General features: G+C 36.3%; 1 protein-coding gene across 1 annotated transcript; it reads left to right on the plus strand.

Moving 5' to 3' along the window:
• The first annotated feature begins 1,170 nt into the window (after positions 1-1,170).
• Positions 1,171-11,892, plus strand: LOC129254328 (cylicin-1-like). The gene is made up of 4 exons (XM_054892782.2): positions 1,171-1,307; positions 3,704-3,818; positions 7,843-7,997; positions 8,682-11,892. Exons 1-4 carry the CDS (start codon positions 1,182-1,184, stop codon positions 10,218-10,220), a joined length of 1,935 nt encoding a protein of 644 aa, XP_054748757.2. The 5' UTR covers positions 1,171-1,181; the 3' UTR covers positions 10,221-11,892.
• Positions 11,893-16,524: the final 4,632 nt, after the last annotated feature.

The raw sequence follows: 16,524 nt of genomic DNA on the forward strand, positions 1-16,524 counted from the left end.
CAGTGCAGGTAGGTATTTCTTGACAAATTTCTTTACAAATCAATGGAATATGCAGTACAAATGTATGAAGTCTTTTTATGATGGTTTTGATATTGATATTTCAAATGATTTTATTTGAATTGTAGCAGACTTCATTCTTTGTATGGTAGTATATCCTATTGCCGGACACATTTATTTCAGTGCTTTAAAAAAAGGACAATTAGAGGAAATTGATTCAAGAAAAATTTGGAGCTTGCTATTCCATATATGAAATGATGAATATGGTAAAATTATTTGATATAAATCGTTTTTTTTTTGCATCGCTCTTGCCACATACCCCTCCAAGAAAAACAAATAGTGTGTGACAAATCACATGTTTTTGGACGCACGCCGAACGGATGATGATATTCTTGATAAATGATAGTGTAAAAAAGGATTGGTGTGATTTTTTCTTCATATATCATATTATGCGCTGATTTTAAGATTTTTTTTTCATATTTAATCTTAGCAGATGTTGGAAATTTGCTTGCTCACCAGGCTTGATTATAATTTTTTTCACGTTAGCTCCATGCTCCATGTATCTTTCCAATATTTATTATTTATATGCTCGTGGCACTCATCAAGTTCACTATATCGCACGTTGTCGATTGTTGACGGCTGTAATATACGGTGATGAGGCCACATACCCACAATGCCCAAAAAAAATCGCGCGTCAACATTCGAAGGTGCGGACGAGATTGAAATTTCGCAAATCATGCAGACCCATGTTTCCGTCAGAAAATATATCAAATATTAATACAAAGCTATGTAATATGGTGTTCTCAGTAAATTAAGCATTTTTTGTCATTTTAGAGATAAATAAGGTAAAACGTATATTTTTTGGCCGTTTCTGCATTCTTGTGCCATGTATTGGTCTGTTGAATTGAACTGTGTATGGTACACGTAGTCCTACACTATGCGTACAAAATTGCTTTCGTACGCAGTAATATGCAGTTCTGGAATCATGATAATGTCCGATGATACAACATGTGACTATACATAACATTTAGTTTCCATTATGTTAGTTAACACATGTACCTATTTTCTATGTGGGAATGTTAAACAAGGGATTGACTATTCTGCATATTTTAACTTTAATACTTGAATTATGTAATCATCCATATTTTCCTTGTTGTTTGTTCTTTTAGGAAGCGTTTTGGTGCATGGCACAGATCGTTGAGCGTTACTTGACGGGTTACTACAGCCCCGGGTTAGAGGCTGTGCAGGTGGATGGTGAGGTCTTGTTTGGTCTTATCAAGAAGGTCTTGCCTGCAACACATAAACATATGGTGAGTACAGAGCCCAGTCAATTTACAATGAGCTGTGATTGATCTGATCAGCCACAATTATGGAAAGCCATCAACATCTGAAATGCCTTTTTTATGGATTTTTTTTTTCTCGATATGATGTAATTCATACAATCATTGTTGTCCTGTAGATTCAGTGTGCTTCTCTTTGTTTACAAAGGACATTGTGCTATTGAATTTTCTGTAGAAAAAATTATGACATTGATGGATTTCCATATAGTAGAGGTTGATCGGACCAATGTTAAATCTTTGTAAGACGGGGCCCAGAATATTGTAGTCTAAGTTTTTGAATCATTTTATATTGGGCTGTTTCTACAACTTCTGCATTCAAATCCTACACCTAGTATCCAGAGATGTAATAAAAAAAAATATTGTTGTAGTTGTGGTCTTAAAATCTTCAACCAAGTATCCATCTTGTTGATAAAAGGAAGTGTCCTAAAGTTCATGTCTCAATCAAGGTCTGTATATTTGTGATGAAGAACTGCCTTGCTGGACGTTTTTTGGAACTGTTTGGCTTGGAGTAATCCCACTTCCATCAGATTCTGATCCAGATACCCAGGAAATATCAGATCAACTTGTCAGTTTCAGACTAATCTTTCCTTCTTATTCTCATTATCCCTGCTTTCCCCGTCTGACATGTAATTTAGCTAACATTCCATTTGTACGGGATGGTGCAGAACTGTCTCTTGTTCCCTTTTATAAAGGGAAGCCCAGAAGCCATGTTTGCCTCAAAAGTAGACAAAAAAAATGAGAGAAACTTATCAGTGCAGATTTGACTATAAATAAAGATCCATCGGACAACAGCAGAATACAGGTTGTAAGTGACATCACATACCAGTTCCACCTACCCCCCCCCCCTTCCCCTCCCTCTGCTGTGTATCATAAATTACCATTCATTCAAGGCTTGAAATGAATTTAGATTTGACTCATCGAAGTGTAGGCTACAGTATATTAAATACTGTATCTGGAACTGTGTTAAATCAGGTACATGTAAGTGTACTTGTGTAAATTCTGTAGAAATAGGTGGAGTTCTTGGAATTCATGGTTTCATACATGTAATCGTATCACTGGAGTAAAACCTTCTAAAGGAAAAAATCTGAATTCTGTTTATACAATGTATATTTCAATGGAATCCTGAATGGATTTATGTAAATCTTTCATTGTTATTCTCTCATTACCATATGTTTTTTTTTTCTTCAAAGGAATCTGTAATATGGGAAAAATAATGCACTAAAAATGCATTACTGCACCCCAAATTCACAGTGCTGCGCTTAAAAAAATGCACGGCTGGAAGGTTGTGTAGAATGAAAGCATGTGACTTTTATGCACTCACTATCGGCTACCCGTTTTATGAAACGTTCTCCCTTGTGTGCTCACATGCGATGGAAATAACCTGGCTAAGGCTTTGACATTTAACCCATGATCCATCTTTCCGATGACATTGTAAACATTGGTCTAATTAAATATAGCAGGTCTTGCGAATTGGAAGAAACTCAAGGAATTTAGCATGTGTCATGTTATTTGCAAATATAGAATTTCCAAAATGCTCTGAAACACTTCCTCATGTTGCTTTATATTTCCTTTACTATGTGAAGGGAAAATGGAAATGATAGTACTATGCTTGATAATCAGTGGGCTTTCCTAAATGACATATGATAGCCCGAAAGCTAAGTTTTGAATTATAAGAAACCTGATCCAAATGATGGCTGATTCAGAATGAATCACCATTGGGTGTTGCTTTTTTTTTCCTTTTGAATAGTTTGATAAACAAAATATATCTTTAGCCAACTACCATTCATTATTGCACCTCCCCGTTTGTGTGATCATGATAGTAAGGCGAATGTTAGATGACAATTTGTAGAATAATGATTCAAGAAATTAATAGTGTATAATATGCATTCAAACAAAAGATACTAAAGTTGTTAAGTCTTTTAGCCAAGAAAGAAGCCTTACATATGCAATTAAATGTACATCCGTCATTTAGACTATGTTTAGTTATGTTTATGTAGAGTGCCGTCTGCCCTGAACATTGGAACCTTTTGATACCACGATAGAGTATATGATTATTACATTCAATGATTATCTATTATTGTTCTGATTCATTTAAATAATTATGTGTGTGTCTCTCTCTCTCGCTCACCCCTCCCTTCCGTCACCTTCCTGCTTGCTCCATCCTCTTTCCCCATCTCTCTCCTCTGTCTTCCCTTTCATTGATTACAAATCATTCTGTCTTTTACTGTGCTGCTCTTTTCCTTCCTTTTCTTCTGTCTTTCCTCCCCCCCCCCCTCTCTCTACCTTCCTAACTCTCTCTCTCTATCCTTTTCTCTTCATCAATCTCCGTCTCTCTATCTTTCGATCTCTCTCTTTACTGTATACAGAAGAAGCATCGCATCGAGCCCATCCTCTACATGACAGAGTGGTTCATGTGTATCTTCGCTAGGACCTTACCATGGACATCTGTGCTAAGAGTCTGGGATATGTTCTTCTGTGAAGGTAAATACCCCTCACATGCATTTGTATTCCTCAAGCACTCCATAGGCCTGGTTTCACAGGGGCTCACAAACATTTGATGATGATGATGATGCACAGCATTTGTAAAGTGCCATATCTGTCAAATACATTCAAAGGCGCATATTTGGCAAAGGTTTGCATGGATGGAAATGTAAAAAAAAAAGACAAACATACACTTTATTTAAGAGGACATAAGCTTCATAAGTCATTCTAGAACTTCTTGTGAGTTAGTGAAATCTTTGAAGGTCATAGCAAATTTTCCAGTGGAAATCATTAGTGACTAGATCATTGTCAGAATACTTAATGAAATGCTCTCCCCCCCCCCCTCCCGGCTGTATTTCATATAATTTTGTCTCATGTAGTATTTGTTGAAGTACAGACATAAATGGAAAACAAAAGGACATTTTATATGCATAGTATTAAAGATTGATTTGAACAAAGTATGACTGCATTTTGAATATTTGTAATAAATTTAGTTCTGATACACTTTACAAGCTTCATAAATAATTCTAGAACTTCTTGTGAGTTAGTGAAATCTTTGCAGGTCATAGCAAATTTTCCAGTGGAAATCATTAGTGACTAGATCATTGTCAGAATGCTTTATGAAATGCTCCCCCCCCCCTCCCGGCTGTATTTCATATAATTTTGTCTCATGTAGTATTTGTTGAAGTACAGACATAAATGGAAAACAAAAAGACATTTTATATGAATAGTATTAAAGATTGATTTGAACAAAGTATGATTGCATTTTGAATATTTGTCATAAATTTAGTTCTGATACACTTTACAAGCTTCATAAATCTTTCTAGAACTTCTTGTGAGGAAGTGAAATCTTTGCAGGTCATAGTAAATTTTCCAGTGGAAATCATTAGTGACTAGATCAGCCATTCTCAATTACTTTTTTGAAGCTCCACATTTCTTGTTGAGAATCTATAATGCTCCACTATCCATTACGCAAACAAGCGAAATATTGCGGAGGGGGTCCAGGGGCCATGGTGGGGGTCGAGGGGGCAGAGCCCCTGAAGCTTTGGAATATGGGCTCTATAATATCAATAGAAGAAATACAAATGCCAACAATCTACACAATATATTAAAAGAAAAATGATTAGTGACGTTTTCACAACATAGGCCTACATGTACCAGCATTGTAAAAAAATTATGTGTTCTTACAGCAAAATTGATGTCAGCAGAGTTGCCATAAAATGTGTGTATTTTATTTTTACAGTATTGATGTTAATTTTTCCATGAATTAGAAAGAAAAAATAATTAAAAAAGTTTTTATAGAGTAGGCCTACATATTTAGTTAAAACAGATAAAATGTGTTAGTTCTGACCAATGTATATTTTGTTTCTCTCACTTGAATATTTCCAGGAAAAAATTATAAAAACACTCCTGTAATTTTGCACACAATGGAAACTCTGCTGACAGCATTTGTTGTAATAATACAGATACTTTTTACAGTGAGTGATACCACTAGTTCAGACTGTTCTGCACTAGATCTAGTGGCTCAAGCAAGTGGCGTAATGTGTAAAAAATTGAGGGGGCCAGATATGGTGGCTGGAGCAAATTTCTTTAAAAAATGCGAGCGAGCACAGCGAGCTATAAAAAATGTTGAACTTTTCAATACAAAAATCTATATTTTGGATAGATTTTGACATAATATTAAGAAAATAATACAATGTTCCACTCTTACCCTTTCCTTTTCTTTCTTTTTTCCTCCTTTTTTTCTTGGCTGTGAAACATTGGGGGATCCCCCAAGCCCTACCCCCATATGTACGCCATACATTCCCTAATTTTGCAAGGGCTGAGAAATCAGGCGTTGCACTGCACTAACGCCCCAAACTGCCCCTCTTTCTCTACAACTCACGTGCAGTATCATTCATTCAGTGCATGCAGGCAATCACGGTAGAGACAATACATCGGAGCATATTTCACTTTTACATCTTTGGATTTTAATCGGCTTCGGAAACAAAGTTTATGCTTGTCAATATGTCTCAAATTCATCCATGAACAGGATTTTCTTTGAATTTCATATTATTTGATGTTTAAAACTTAACCAAAACATATATTCTGGAAATGCAAAATTACTCGCCGTAGAAATAGCAATCCTATGACAGGGGTTTAAAATCACTTGTGTGGCACAGAAACTATGTACAGAATAGAATAAATAAAAATAAAAACACCATATCGATCCTCCTGCTAAATTTGACACAATCTGAGTAAATCAATTAGCATTTAAGTGTCAAGTAAGGATTTTTTTGTTTTCTCTTTGTAATAAAATGATCACCAAACCCTCATTTCCAGGTTAGGCCTACTGGTAGATATATTTATTGCACCCCCATTTTTCTATTTTTTATTTTTTATTTTTATACCGGCTCCCCGCGCCACTCTGCAAGGCTCGGTGAGCCACAAGTGGCGCGCGCGCCACCATTTGAGAATCCCTGGACTAGATCATTGTCAGGATGCTTAATGAAATGCTCCCCCCCTTCCCGGCTGTATTTCATATCATTTTGTCTTATGTAGTATTTGTTGAAGTACATTCATAAATTGAAAGCAAAATGACATTTTATATGAATAGTAAGATTAATTTGAACAAAATATGATTGCATTTTGAATAATTTCTCATAAATTTGGTTCTGATGATGTAACTGACATTTATAGCTGAACCTGTTCATGTAGAATGTTTCAGGTCACATTTAGACTCGGCTCCCTGAAAGTACACCCATGACTGATAGAGATAAAATCTTGGATGAGATCATCTTTCTGGGGGGGGGGGCATTTTCATGAAACAAATAGTGATTTTCACTGACAGCTGTTATAAGCTATTGAAATCCTAGCATCTGATTGGCTTAGAACAAGTTAGTCAGAATATTCGCTTCATGAAATGCCCCCAATTTGTTGGGTTACATTCTGATTTGGTATTCTATCGCAAGGAAAAGGAAATAATACCAACTGTAGCATATCACTTCCATATCATGATTAAGTTATCCATATTAGCTCTCTTATACATGTATGCAACCCATGTAGTTTGATTACTTATATTTCAATTTGACAGGACATGAAACAGATAGTCTATGGTGAAAAGATGGCAAAATGAAAAGTGAAAAAAAAGCATATATAGAAAATTGAATGAACAATAATGGTAACAGATTTAATTCATTATGCCACAAAGCTACTTTCAGGAGCACTCAAGGATGAATTGTATTATAAAGAGAAAGAAAAATAATTCAGTGAGATGGAGAGTCAGAGCAACGAGAGTGATTTCATTGTCATTGCATTTGAAAATATATGATTCACTTTTGGACCAGTCAAAAGTGATATAAATAAGCGGCAATAGTATTTAGATATTTGTAGACATTGATGTCAGAATAATATTTGTAATTTAAAAAGGAGAAAAAAACTCAAATCCCTCTCCAACTTCATTTACTTCCATTTCAATTGTTGCATTCTTAGGATCAACAAATCTTATAATATAATCATTTTAAGATATACTTTATAACTCCTGTCATGCCGACATTCCCAGCCTTCATTGGTTGTGTCTCTGATGTCGCCTTGTTTTGATCAAGATTGTTATCATTATCATGATCATTATCATCATTATTAAATTCAGCATAATCAACAAACATACAAATACAGGCAGTAGGAAAAGGATATTAACATGAATGTTGGGAAAGGAAAAAAGATGAACTAAATTACTTTAATCTGAAGGTCTTCCTTTCTCTTTGTTTTCTCCCCCCCCCCCCCCAAAAAAAAGGGGAAAAATGAGGACAGCTTAGAGAAGCTTAAGCTTAGAGTCCGCCATTTTCATAGAAAACGTTTTTTCACTTACATGTGGGAAGAGTTCTCTACAAGAATTAAGAGGCTGTTTTTCAGACAATATTATGTTGCCATCAGCCATTGCCTTATTTCTAAAAGTTTTTCTTAGCTGCCCTCGAAGTTTAAGTTTGATATTTCAACACCCCTGTGACGACATTATGTTAAAAAAAATATTCTTCTATACCGACAGGTGTAAAGATCCTGTTCCGGGTAGCCCTGGTCCTACTCAAGCATACGTTAGGGACCTCACAGCAGCTAGCAGATAGTCCTGGACTCTATGAAACCATGGAGAGACTCAAGAACATTCCTGATACAGTCGTGCAGGAAGATTTTCTAGCCTCTGAGGTATTAAGAAGTTCAGCGTACAGTCCTAGGTCTTTTGTAGTCCACCCCAAACACTAAGTTGATCTGAAAATAAAGAGGAAAATAAAACAAGAATTAACACTGAAAATTTCATCTAAATTGATTGGAGAATTATAAAATTGAGACATATTAGAATTTTGCTTGATTTTGCAAAATAGTGGTAGTTGATACACCACATTGGTGATATGTAGTTTGAGAGAACTGCTAGTATCACACAATGTTTTACCTTTCTATGGAATAGTTCAATTTTGTAGATTTGATAGTAAAGAATCTCTTGATCCAATCATAATATAATGCTGATTCCTAATGTATAATGTGGGGCCAAAATATTTGTTATATTATAGGAGGGAAAAATTTAATACATCCCATTTCTTATGATTTAATAAAACAGAGGGTCATGAGTTTGAATCGTTCTACGAGATTAATTTTCTCCAGCATGAATAGTATCCACATTATCTGCACTCGACCCAGTTGAGGTGAATAGGATTTATTCCTTGAATGCTTTTGGGCCTATAGCTGCTCAGCTACAGCCAGGGTCATAGTATGATACCAAATGTTAAGTGCAGTAGCTGCTCTGTAAACATGTACCTATTATTATCATTTGTGAAATTAATGGCAAATTCAGAGGCTGAGCTTACCCCCGTTTTCCTTTTTCGTCCCTTTCAGATGCTGAAGATACGTGTCTTTGAGAAGGACCTTGAGGCAGAACATTCGCTGTCCCTCGCCAGACGTAAAGCCATAAGGGAAAGACAGCTCTCCTCCGAGAAGGCTGCTGCTATGGCTCGTGACATAGAGGTCAAGAAGAAGACATCCAAGACCAAGAATCCTGCCAAGGAATGGGAGAAAGAGAAGAAGAAGAAAGAGAAGGAACGCTTGAAACACGCAGACAGCGATTCTGTGATAAGTGTGCCTAATTCACTGGACATGTTGGAAGAGGAAGATGCTGAAAGTGTTCGGAATGGTGTCGATGGCGATGGGACGTTACGTAAAGACGACAAGAAGAAGAAAAAGAAGGAAAAGAAACAAAAGAGCAAGGAGAAGTTGTCGATCAATACAAAGGCAGCAATGAGCAGAAACTGGAGCGGCGAGTTGCACAGTCCGGACATTGAAAAAGAATATGAGATTGTGGATAGGTTGAGTTCTTCCTCGGCAAGCCCAACTAAAAGTGTGAAGAGTAGGAGTACAACGGGCTTCTCGGAAAAAGACTATACCAGCGAGGATGGAGGTGATGGACAGGGCAGCAAGAAAAAGAAAAAAGATAAGAAAAAGAAAAGCAAAGGGAAAGAAACCGATGTGATATCAATAGGGGATGACACGGCTAGCATGGTCATTTCTACAGAAGGACTTACAGACACGATCGATAGGAAAAAGAAAAAGGATAAGAAAAAGAAAAGAGGTAAAAGTAAAGAGAAGGGATCGTCGGGTGAAGAAAAGGGTGACGATGTGATAAGTATTATGACCGTACCTGATAATATGATGTTTGGAGCTGGGAAGGACAGAAAGAAAGATACAAAGAAGGAAAAGAAGAGGACAAAAAATAAAGATTCAGAGATTGAGATGGACCTTCCCGGGATGGTCCGAGGACGCGACGATGAGAGTGTAGATAAACTATCACAAGCAGATACAGAATCTATTAAATCGTTATCCAAGAAAGACAAGAAAAAGGAAAAGAAAAAGAGGGCAAAAGAGTTGGTAAAAGAAGCCCAGGCAGTGAAAGGTAATGGTGTGATACGCAACGAGCATGCGAGCGATGGCAATACTTCCTCTCCTGCTAACCTTAGTGACTATGAAGTTGTGGAGAGATGGAAACCACCATCTGACAGCTCCAAGCGTGGGTCGGAGAAAAGAATGGGTTTGATATACAGTGATGATGATATCCAAAGTCAGTGGGCTGGGATGGCCAGCTTAGGCCCTTTGTCTGAGATACCGACCTTCGATGAAATCGTAGAGCGGAAGAGGAGGAGTCGAGAACAGGAGGAGAGGAGGAGTCCAAGATTGTCTGAACCCACGTCACCGATTAGCGAAAGCACTACATGGAATTCTTCAAGTGGGACTGGGATGCCCCACTCGTACTCTAATGGCATGGAGCCTGAAAGCGGTTTGTCCCAAGTCGGCAACAGTAGGGATATTGAGAGGACTGATAAAGCTAAAGCCAAAGGTCCGACAAGAGACTATCACAGCTTTGACTATGGCACTACCGTATGATACTGAGACAAAGAAAAGACAAACGACAACACTTGGTGAAGAACGTGTGCTATTCAAAAGTTGGGACACAACTAGACTTGCATGTGTCATTGGACAATTTCTTGTGTTACATGGATTTGAGCAGAATGTCCGCTTGCCATCTGTTAGCTGGGTCCTTAATGAATGGATCATCAAGTCAGTGCCACTATAATAATGTAATGTAATGTAGACAGTGAACAACCAGTTGCATGTGCAATAATCTGCAAATCCAGAAATGGGGGAAGGGGGCATTGCACATGTCCCTCCTTTTCTCAGAATAGTGTGCATTGTCCCTCCCCCGTTGTTGGAGTGCCACTCTCTTTGGGGAAGTGAATTCTTATTTTATTATTCCTTTTTTTTTTGGGGGGGGGTCAGAAAATGTGAGAGAAATTGGCCTGCTTACTGTGCTCCTCTCTTGAAAAATTATGGATAAGACAATACCAGTGAGGTCTGTAGACAGTAGACACTCGTGTCCTAGGTCTCCATTCAAGTTCTTTGCTGTATCACAGAACACTGGATACCTTTTTTCTAATAAGGAGTAATTTTAGTGATTGGTGGTGGCATGCATGTTTAGTACGTTGTGATACTCTTTGATCATCTTCCGTAATTGAATAACCATTATGGAGCCATTTTTAGCCAAAGTTTATAAATAAAACTCTATAAACTATGTCAATAGCAGATTACAAGCTTCTGTTACAAGTTACTGAAATGGTGCAATTTGATTGGCTTAGGATAAGCTTGTATTGGATTTCTAATGTTTGTGATTGATATTGAGTTTCATGTAAAATAGCCCAGGTCTTCTAATTGTCTAGAAACTTAACCTATGGAGTTCTATAGTTACATGTATGCATTAGCTCATAAAAGCACCACTCTACTCAATATTCATGACTGGTTGTGATGACCTCATATTTACTGGTATATTATTTGTAAAAGAAGAGACCAATGTTGATGAATCAAAGCAATATGGATTCATATTGGTGCTGACTTTATTAGCCCAAACACCCCTTACTCCCTTTGAAAAATCCCTATTGCTGTTCCATTTTAGAGACATACATGCAAGGGCAAAGTTTAGTAGGTAAAGGTCATCAGTTCTTGTTGAATGATTAGCAAGGATAATAAGGTCAAACCTGCTCCAATGATTACCTGTATAAAAGGGTTACAATGTATCTGTCAATAAAGAGTTGAATACCAGTAGTTTGGGTTCCCTTTGATACCTTACCTTACCGCTGTTCCTTCTCTTTAAAGAGGTTGGATGTCATGGTTTTCCATCTGTCTCTATCCAGTGCTATCTTGCAGCATTCGTTTATCTTTCTGCCTGTCATCTCTTCAATATTTCCAAGCCAGCTTTTCCTTTTACGTCCCCTTCCTCTTTTGCCTTCAATTTTTCCCTCCATGATTTTCTTTGACAAGAATGTTTGATAACTTTCCCGATTTAAATAAATACAGGATCTTGTCCAGAAATGCCACCTGCTCAGAAAGATGGGTTTACTCATCTCCCTTTGACGGTCTTTAGGCATGTTTGAAACAGGGAATAATTTTGCTCTACAAATTTGAATAGCATTTTTGGTCAGAAGAGAAAAACTCTCAACTCAGTAATGTACAGTCCTATGTAAAAATATGTTGTACAAAAGACTTTATGTGTAGCAGTCTTCAAGGATCTTGTCCAGAAATGCCACCTGCTCAGAAAGATGGGTTTACTCATCTCCCTTTGACGGTCTTTAGGCATGTTTGAAACAGGGAATAATTTTGCTCTACAAATTTGAATAGCATTTTTGGTCATAAGAGAAAAACTCTCAACTCAGTAATGTACAGTCCTATGTAAAAATATGTTGTACAAAAGACTTTATGTGTAGCAGTCTTCAAAAAATGTAGAGCAAATTGCGATGCGATACCAGGAAAATTATTCCCTGGTTTGCCTGTCTTATCTTAGACGTTTTAATAAAATAACAAAAACATCAGCCTATCTTTAAAATATTTGTTGATCTGATCTTTATAATATTTGTTGATCTGTGAACTTCTCCCTTTCATGTTTTCATGTAATGTGGTTAAAGGATTATGTACGGATTATATTGTTTAATGTTTATTTCCACTCTGAAATGATTGATTTATGTGTTACTTCTAGAGTCATACTCATGTTTACATGTGCTGTCGAAGAAACTTCTCATTAATTCATTTTGTTGAAATATTCTTTATAAAGCCTATGCTTCATATTTATATTATTTAAAGAATTTATATACATTTCATTTTGTTACAATTTGATTTTTTTTCCATGTCTGTGTATGGTGCGTATGTAGTGTAAAGTTAATCATTGTCTTTAAATGGTGCTGTACTGTTACATATACCTGTAGTGTAGCTTAATGATGACATTTTCCAATTGAGATGACTTATCAGGTGTTACACGAAACTTGCCTTCATTTGCAAATCAAGCGCAAGTCTTCTTGACTTGGAATAGAAAGTAAGTTTCTTGCAATGCCTCATTGGTGTCATGGGCAGCGTAGGTCTTCTCAAACTTGAAAAGTGCACAAATTAGTTTCTTTTAAACAAAAGTGCTATATATACTCTCTTGGGCAAATTGATGCTTCTTCACCCTCATAGAGGTATCTCATCTAGGTGATGTATTATCTGTGGATCAAAAGAGCTGGCCATTGCACTTTACACATGATGTTGATTATTGTTATTGCTACAAATACAAAGCGGTCCCCATTGGTGTATGATTCATGTATGATCAAGTTTGTAGATTTTGGTCATCTGTTTTGGTGTTTTTTTATTTCTACAGATACATATTTCAGAAACTTTTATGTGGAAAATGTGCAATCATTTAATCAAAAGCCACATGAATCAGAAAAAAACACAACTTTGCGTGTATTTATCGTTCAGGAACCTAATCCTACTATTGGAAAAGATGAGAGTACACAGAGGGGAGGAGATGATATGACTTAAGATAGTGAACATGTCTGGGCAGCAGGTGGCAGGTGTGTAAACCCTTTGTTTATCAAACTCTCTCAAGAGCTCTGAACTTTCAGGCTACTGGGGGCTGAATTGGACTGTGTAGTGTATCTCACTCAAACCCTGTTTAAAGGGCAAGTTGGTACTGGTATTTGACTTGTCTTAATGCCTACTTGTTGATTTACATGAAGTCTCCATAAGGGTCTTTGATTGTAGACTATTAATGGTAACACCCTTGACTGCACATTCTTGCCAGCGTGGTTAGGTTTTAAACAAAACAAAACCTCCAGGTTTTGTGTGTGGAAGGTGCTTTTTTCAAAAGTTACTGTAGTCTCAAAAAATCTTCGTCAGCGTGTGTGACTGGAACAGAGAGAGAGTAAAAAACTCACTTAAATGACAATCTACCATTCACACTAGAATCAAACTACCAAATATTTTTTTTTTTGTCTTACATAGTAATTTCTATATTTTTTACAACCCTACCTACTTATCTGGCCATCATTATCTGGATTTCTAGGGGTCAGAAAAGAGAACGGAAAGGGATATGTGTCTAGATTTTGTTGACTGGTTTACTGTGGTTTCCGCACAATTTGATGTTAATGCAATTTAAAATAACTTGATTAGGGTCATGTTTTTTATAGGGTTTACGCTTGTTAAGGGGTAACTTGTACACACAGATCATGGGAATACATGAATGTGATATTATTGGAAAAAATTAAGTTGTTTCATTTAAGGGTCTTTTAAAAAGCTGGTGGTTTTGCTGCTCGTTTATGTAGTCGAGTGGACTTTCGTACATTCACAACTCGATGTCTATGTATCTTTATTTGTATGGTTTCTTACATTTAACTTATTGCAGGGGTTTCATTGCTCTTAGAGGTCATGGAATGCCATTTGTTCAGGTGAAATATGATGATTATAATTTTGTACATGTAATGTACTACTGTTATGTGACCTGTAAGCATATTGGATGGGTATGAAAAAAAAGACTGTTTTTGTTAACCAGATTGTATGTAACATTCCTTCTGAAAAAAAATATCAGTTTCAATATGAAAAATGAATGCCATCTGTGAGTGTGTGTGTATTTTATGTTGGATGCATTATATTGTTGTTCTTGTACAGGAATGCAAGCATTATGTATTTCATTTGCAATATAATCTGCACAGATATTTAATTACTGTTTGTAAGATTCCATGTACAGTTAACTGTATTACTATGAATATGATACTGTTTCGTAAGAATAAACGTATGTCGGGTTTAAGAGAACTCTGATCATTATCACATACAGAGGCTGTTTACAGACAGTTATGTATTTTTTTACGTTTCATGTTTCATTCATTTCAATTTAGAAAACAGTCTTTTTAATTGTATTCTGGGATTATCTTTAAACAACATACCAGTTGACCCAAAACGGGTTACATCCTAATAATTGCAGAATCACTTCAAAGCTTATCCATCAACAGCAAATTTATGTACATGATGTGAAGGAATCATTTGATATCTTTGTGAGATAAATCTGTAAATTCGCACGTGGATTGATTGGAAACATGTGGCAAAAATTGACTTGCAGGACAAAATAGAATTTCAAATATAAAGAAAAGAACTTGGGTCATTATCGGTATGAGTTTATTTTGAACCGATCACAAGTCTTTGTACGTTTGGGCCAAGGTAGTATTAGTCTGCAGTAAAATTTATAAGATATGGAGCAAAGGATTAAACTAGACTTCTGAAGTAGGACAGAAATTAAAATTTGTATAATCATAATGGGAAATTTGATTTAGAGTTTCTTGTACTAGTACCTCCACTTTCTACCAATGTGGGGCCTGTTTCAAATCAGAAACTTTTTTCATTGTTTCAACCATGATGACCTACATGTAGATTTCAGTTGGCTGCATAAGCCCTGTGACCATGTTAGTTGCCATATTGGCAAAGTTATTATTTTTATGAAATGGATCCAAGATTGGTGGGAATCCTTATAAAACCTGGGGGCCCCTCCAAAAAAAAGGGGGAAAAGAAAATGAAACAAAAGAATGAAATACATGCATTGCCTGTTTAGTATTATTAAGGAATGAAGACAGCATTTTGGGGTCTTCTTTGTATAACCCACAGTAAATAATTGGTTTGTGGAATACAAGAATACAAGAAAGACATTTAATCGCTAGAGGGTATTCATTTGTCTCGCAATCTACTATGGTCAACAAGGAAATTCGTGATCACTCTCGCAAAAAGTGTTCACTGGCTTTCTAGGAAATTCGTGATCACTCTCGCAAAAAGTGTTCACTAGCTTACAAGTTCACGAGCTTTCGAGTGCCGCTGCAACTCTTTATCAAGTGACGAAAATTATCTGATGACGTACTCTATTTATACTAATCTCCAGGACCGTACGCACGAACGCGAGAACAATAGGTCACTTGATAAAGAGTTGCAGCGGCACTCGAAAGTTCGTGAACTTGTAAGCTAGTGAACACTTTTTGCGAGAGTGATCACGAATTTCCTAGAAAGCCAGTGAACACTTTTTGCGAGAGTGATCACGAATTTCCTTGTTGACCATAGTAGATTGCGAGACAAATGAATACCCTCTAGCGATTATTTCAATCCGCAATAATGAACCTATTTAGTATTAGTAAGAAAGACATTTGTTTATATTCTCCTAGCATTGATGAAGTTCACACAAGGTCGACTTAGATCACACTTTTATGGAGTGCCAGTTGCCAATTTTTAGCCAAAAATATTTCATTACTGCATAAAAAAATTTCCCTCTTCCAAAAAAATAGAGAATAAAAGAAATAAAGGAAGATATAAAGAATGAATTTCCCCCGAATAAGAAGTAAATGATGTGTACAGTATTCAATGGTTCTTTTTTTAATGAACATGAAGAAGTTGAAACCTAGCATTCCATACAAGTGTGGACTAATCTTGGAACTTGCTCTCTGTTATGTGCAGAGGAACATTTCATGAGTTGCGCTGGTGATTTTCATGGACTAATTTGCTCTTGGTTATAAGATGCACCTGTTTTTTGGAGCATAAAACATCTGTCAATGAAAAACACTGACAAGTCTATGTACATGTAAATTCAAAGGGAATGGAGAATGTGCACACACTGTATGCATGCAACAGTAATCTGTAAGCACTTTCAAAGATATTTTAAATATCTCCATTAGTATTTCATATTTTGAAATACAATTAAACGAAGTGCATTGAATGGCCTGTATTCAGGTATCTTAAAAAAATACCTGGCACTAAGAATGTCTGTTATCGGTCTTATTGACCAATTTTGTGTTTGTGTATGTTGCCATGAAATACATGTTGAATGATTATATGCATTTTATGATTTGAATGGCTT

This window comes from Lytechinus pictus, chromosome 2 (assembly GCF_037042905.1).
Source record: "Lytechinus pictus isolate F3 Inbred chromosome 2, Lp3.0, whole genome shotgun sequence".
Lineage (NCBI taxonomy): Eukaryota > Metazoa > Echinodermata > Echinoidea > Temnopleuroida > Toxopneustidae > Lytechinus > Lytechinus pictus.

What these genes read in the sequence shown, in the direction of transcription:
- LOC129254328 (XM_054892782.2), top strand. Translation starts at nt 1,182, where the DNA reads ATGGCACAGATCGTTGAGCGTTACTTGACGGGTTACTACAGCCCCGGG. An exon ending in CTGCAACACATAAACATATG is followed by an intron (nt 1,308 to 3,703) that starts GTGAGTACAGAG and finishes TACTGTATACAG; the next exon opens with AAGAAGCATCGCATCGAGCC. An exon ending in AAGATTTTCTAGCCTCTGAG is followed by an intron (nt 7,998 to 8,681) that starts GTATTAAGAAGT and finishes CGTCCCTTTCAG; the next exon opens with ATGCTGAAGATACGTGTCTT.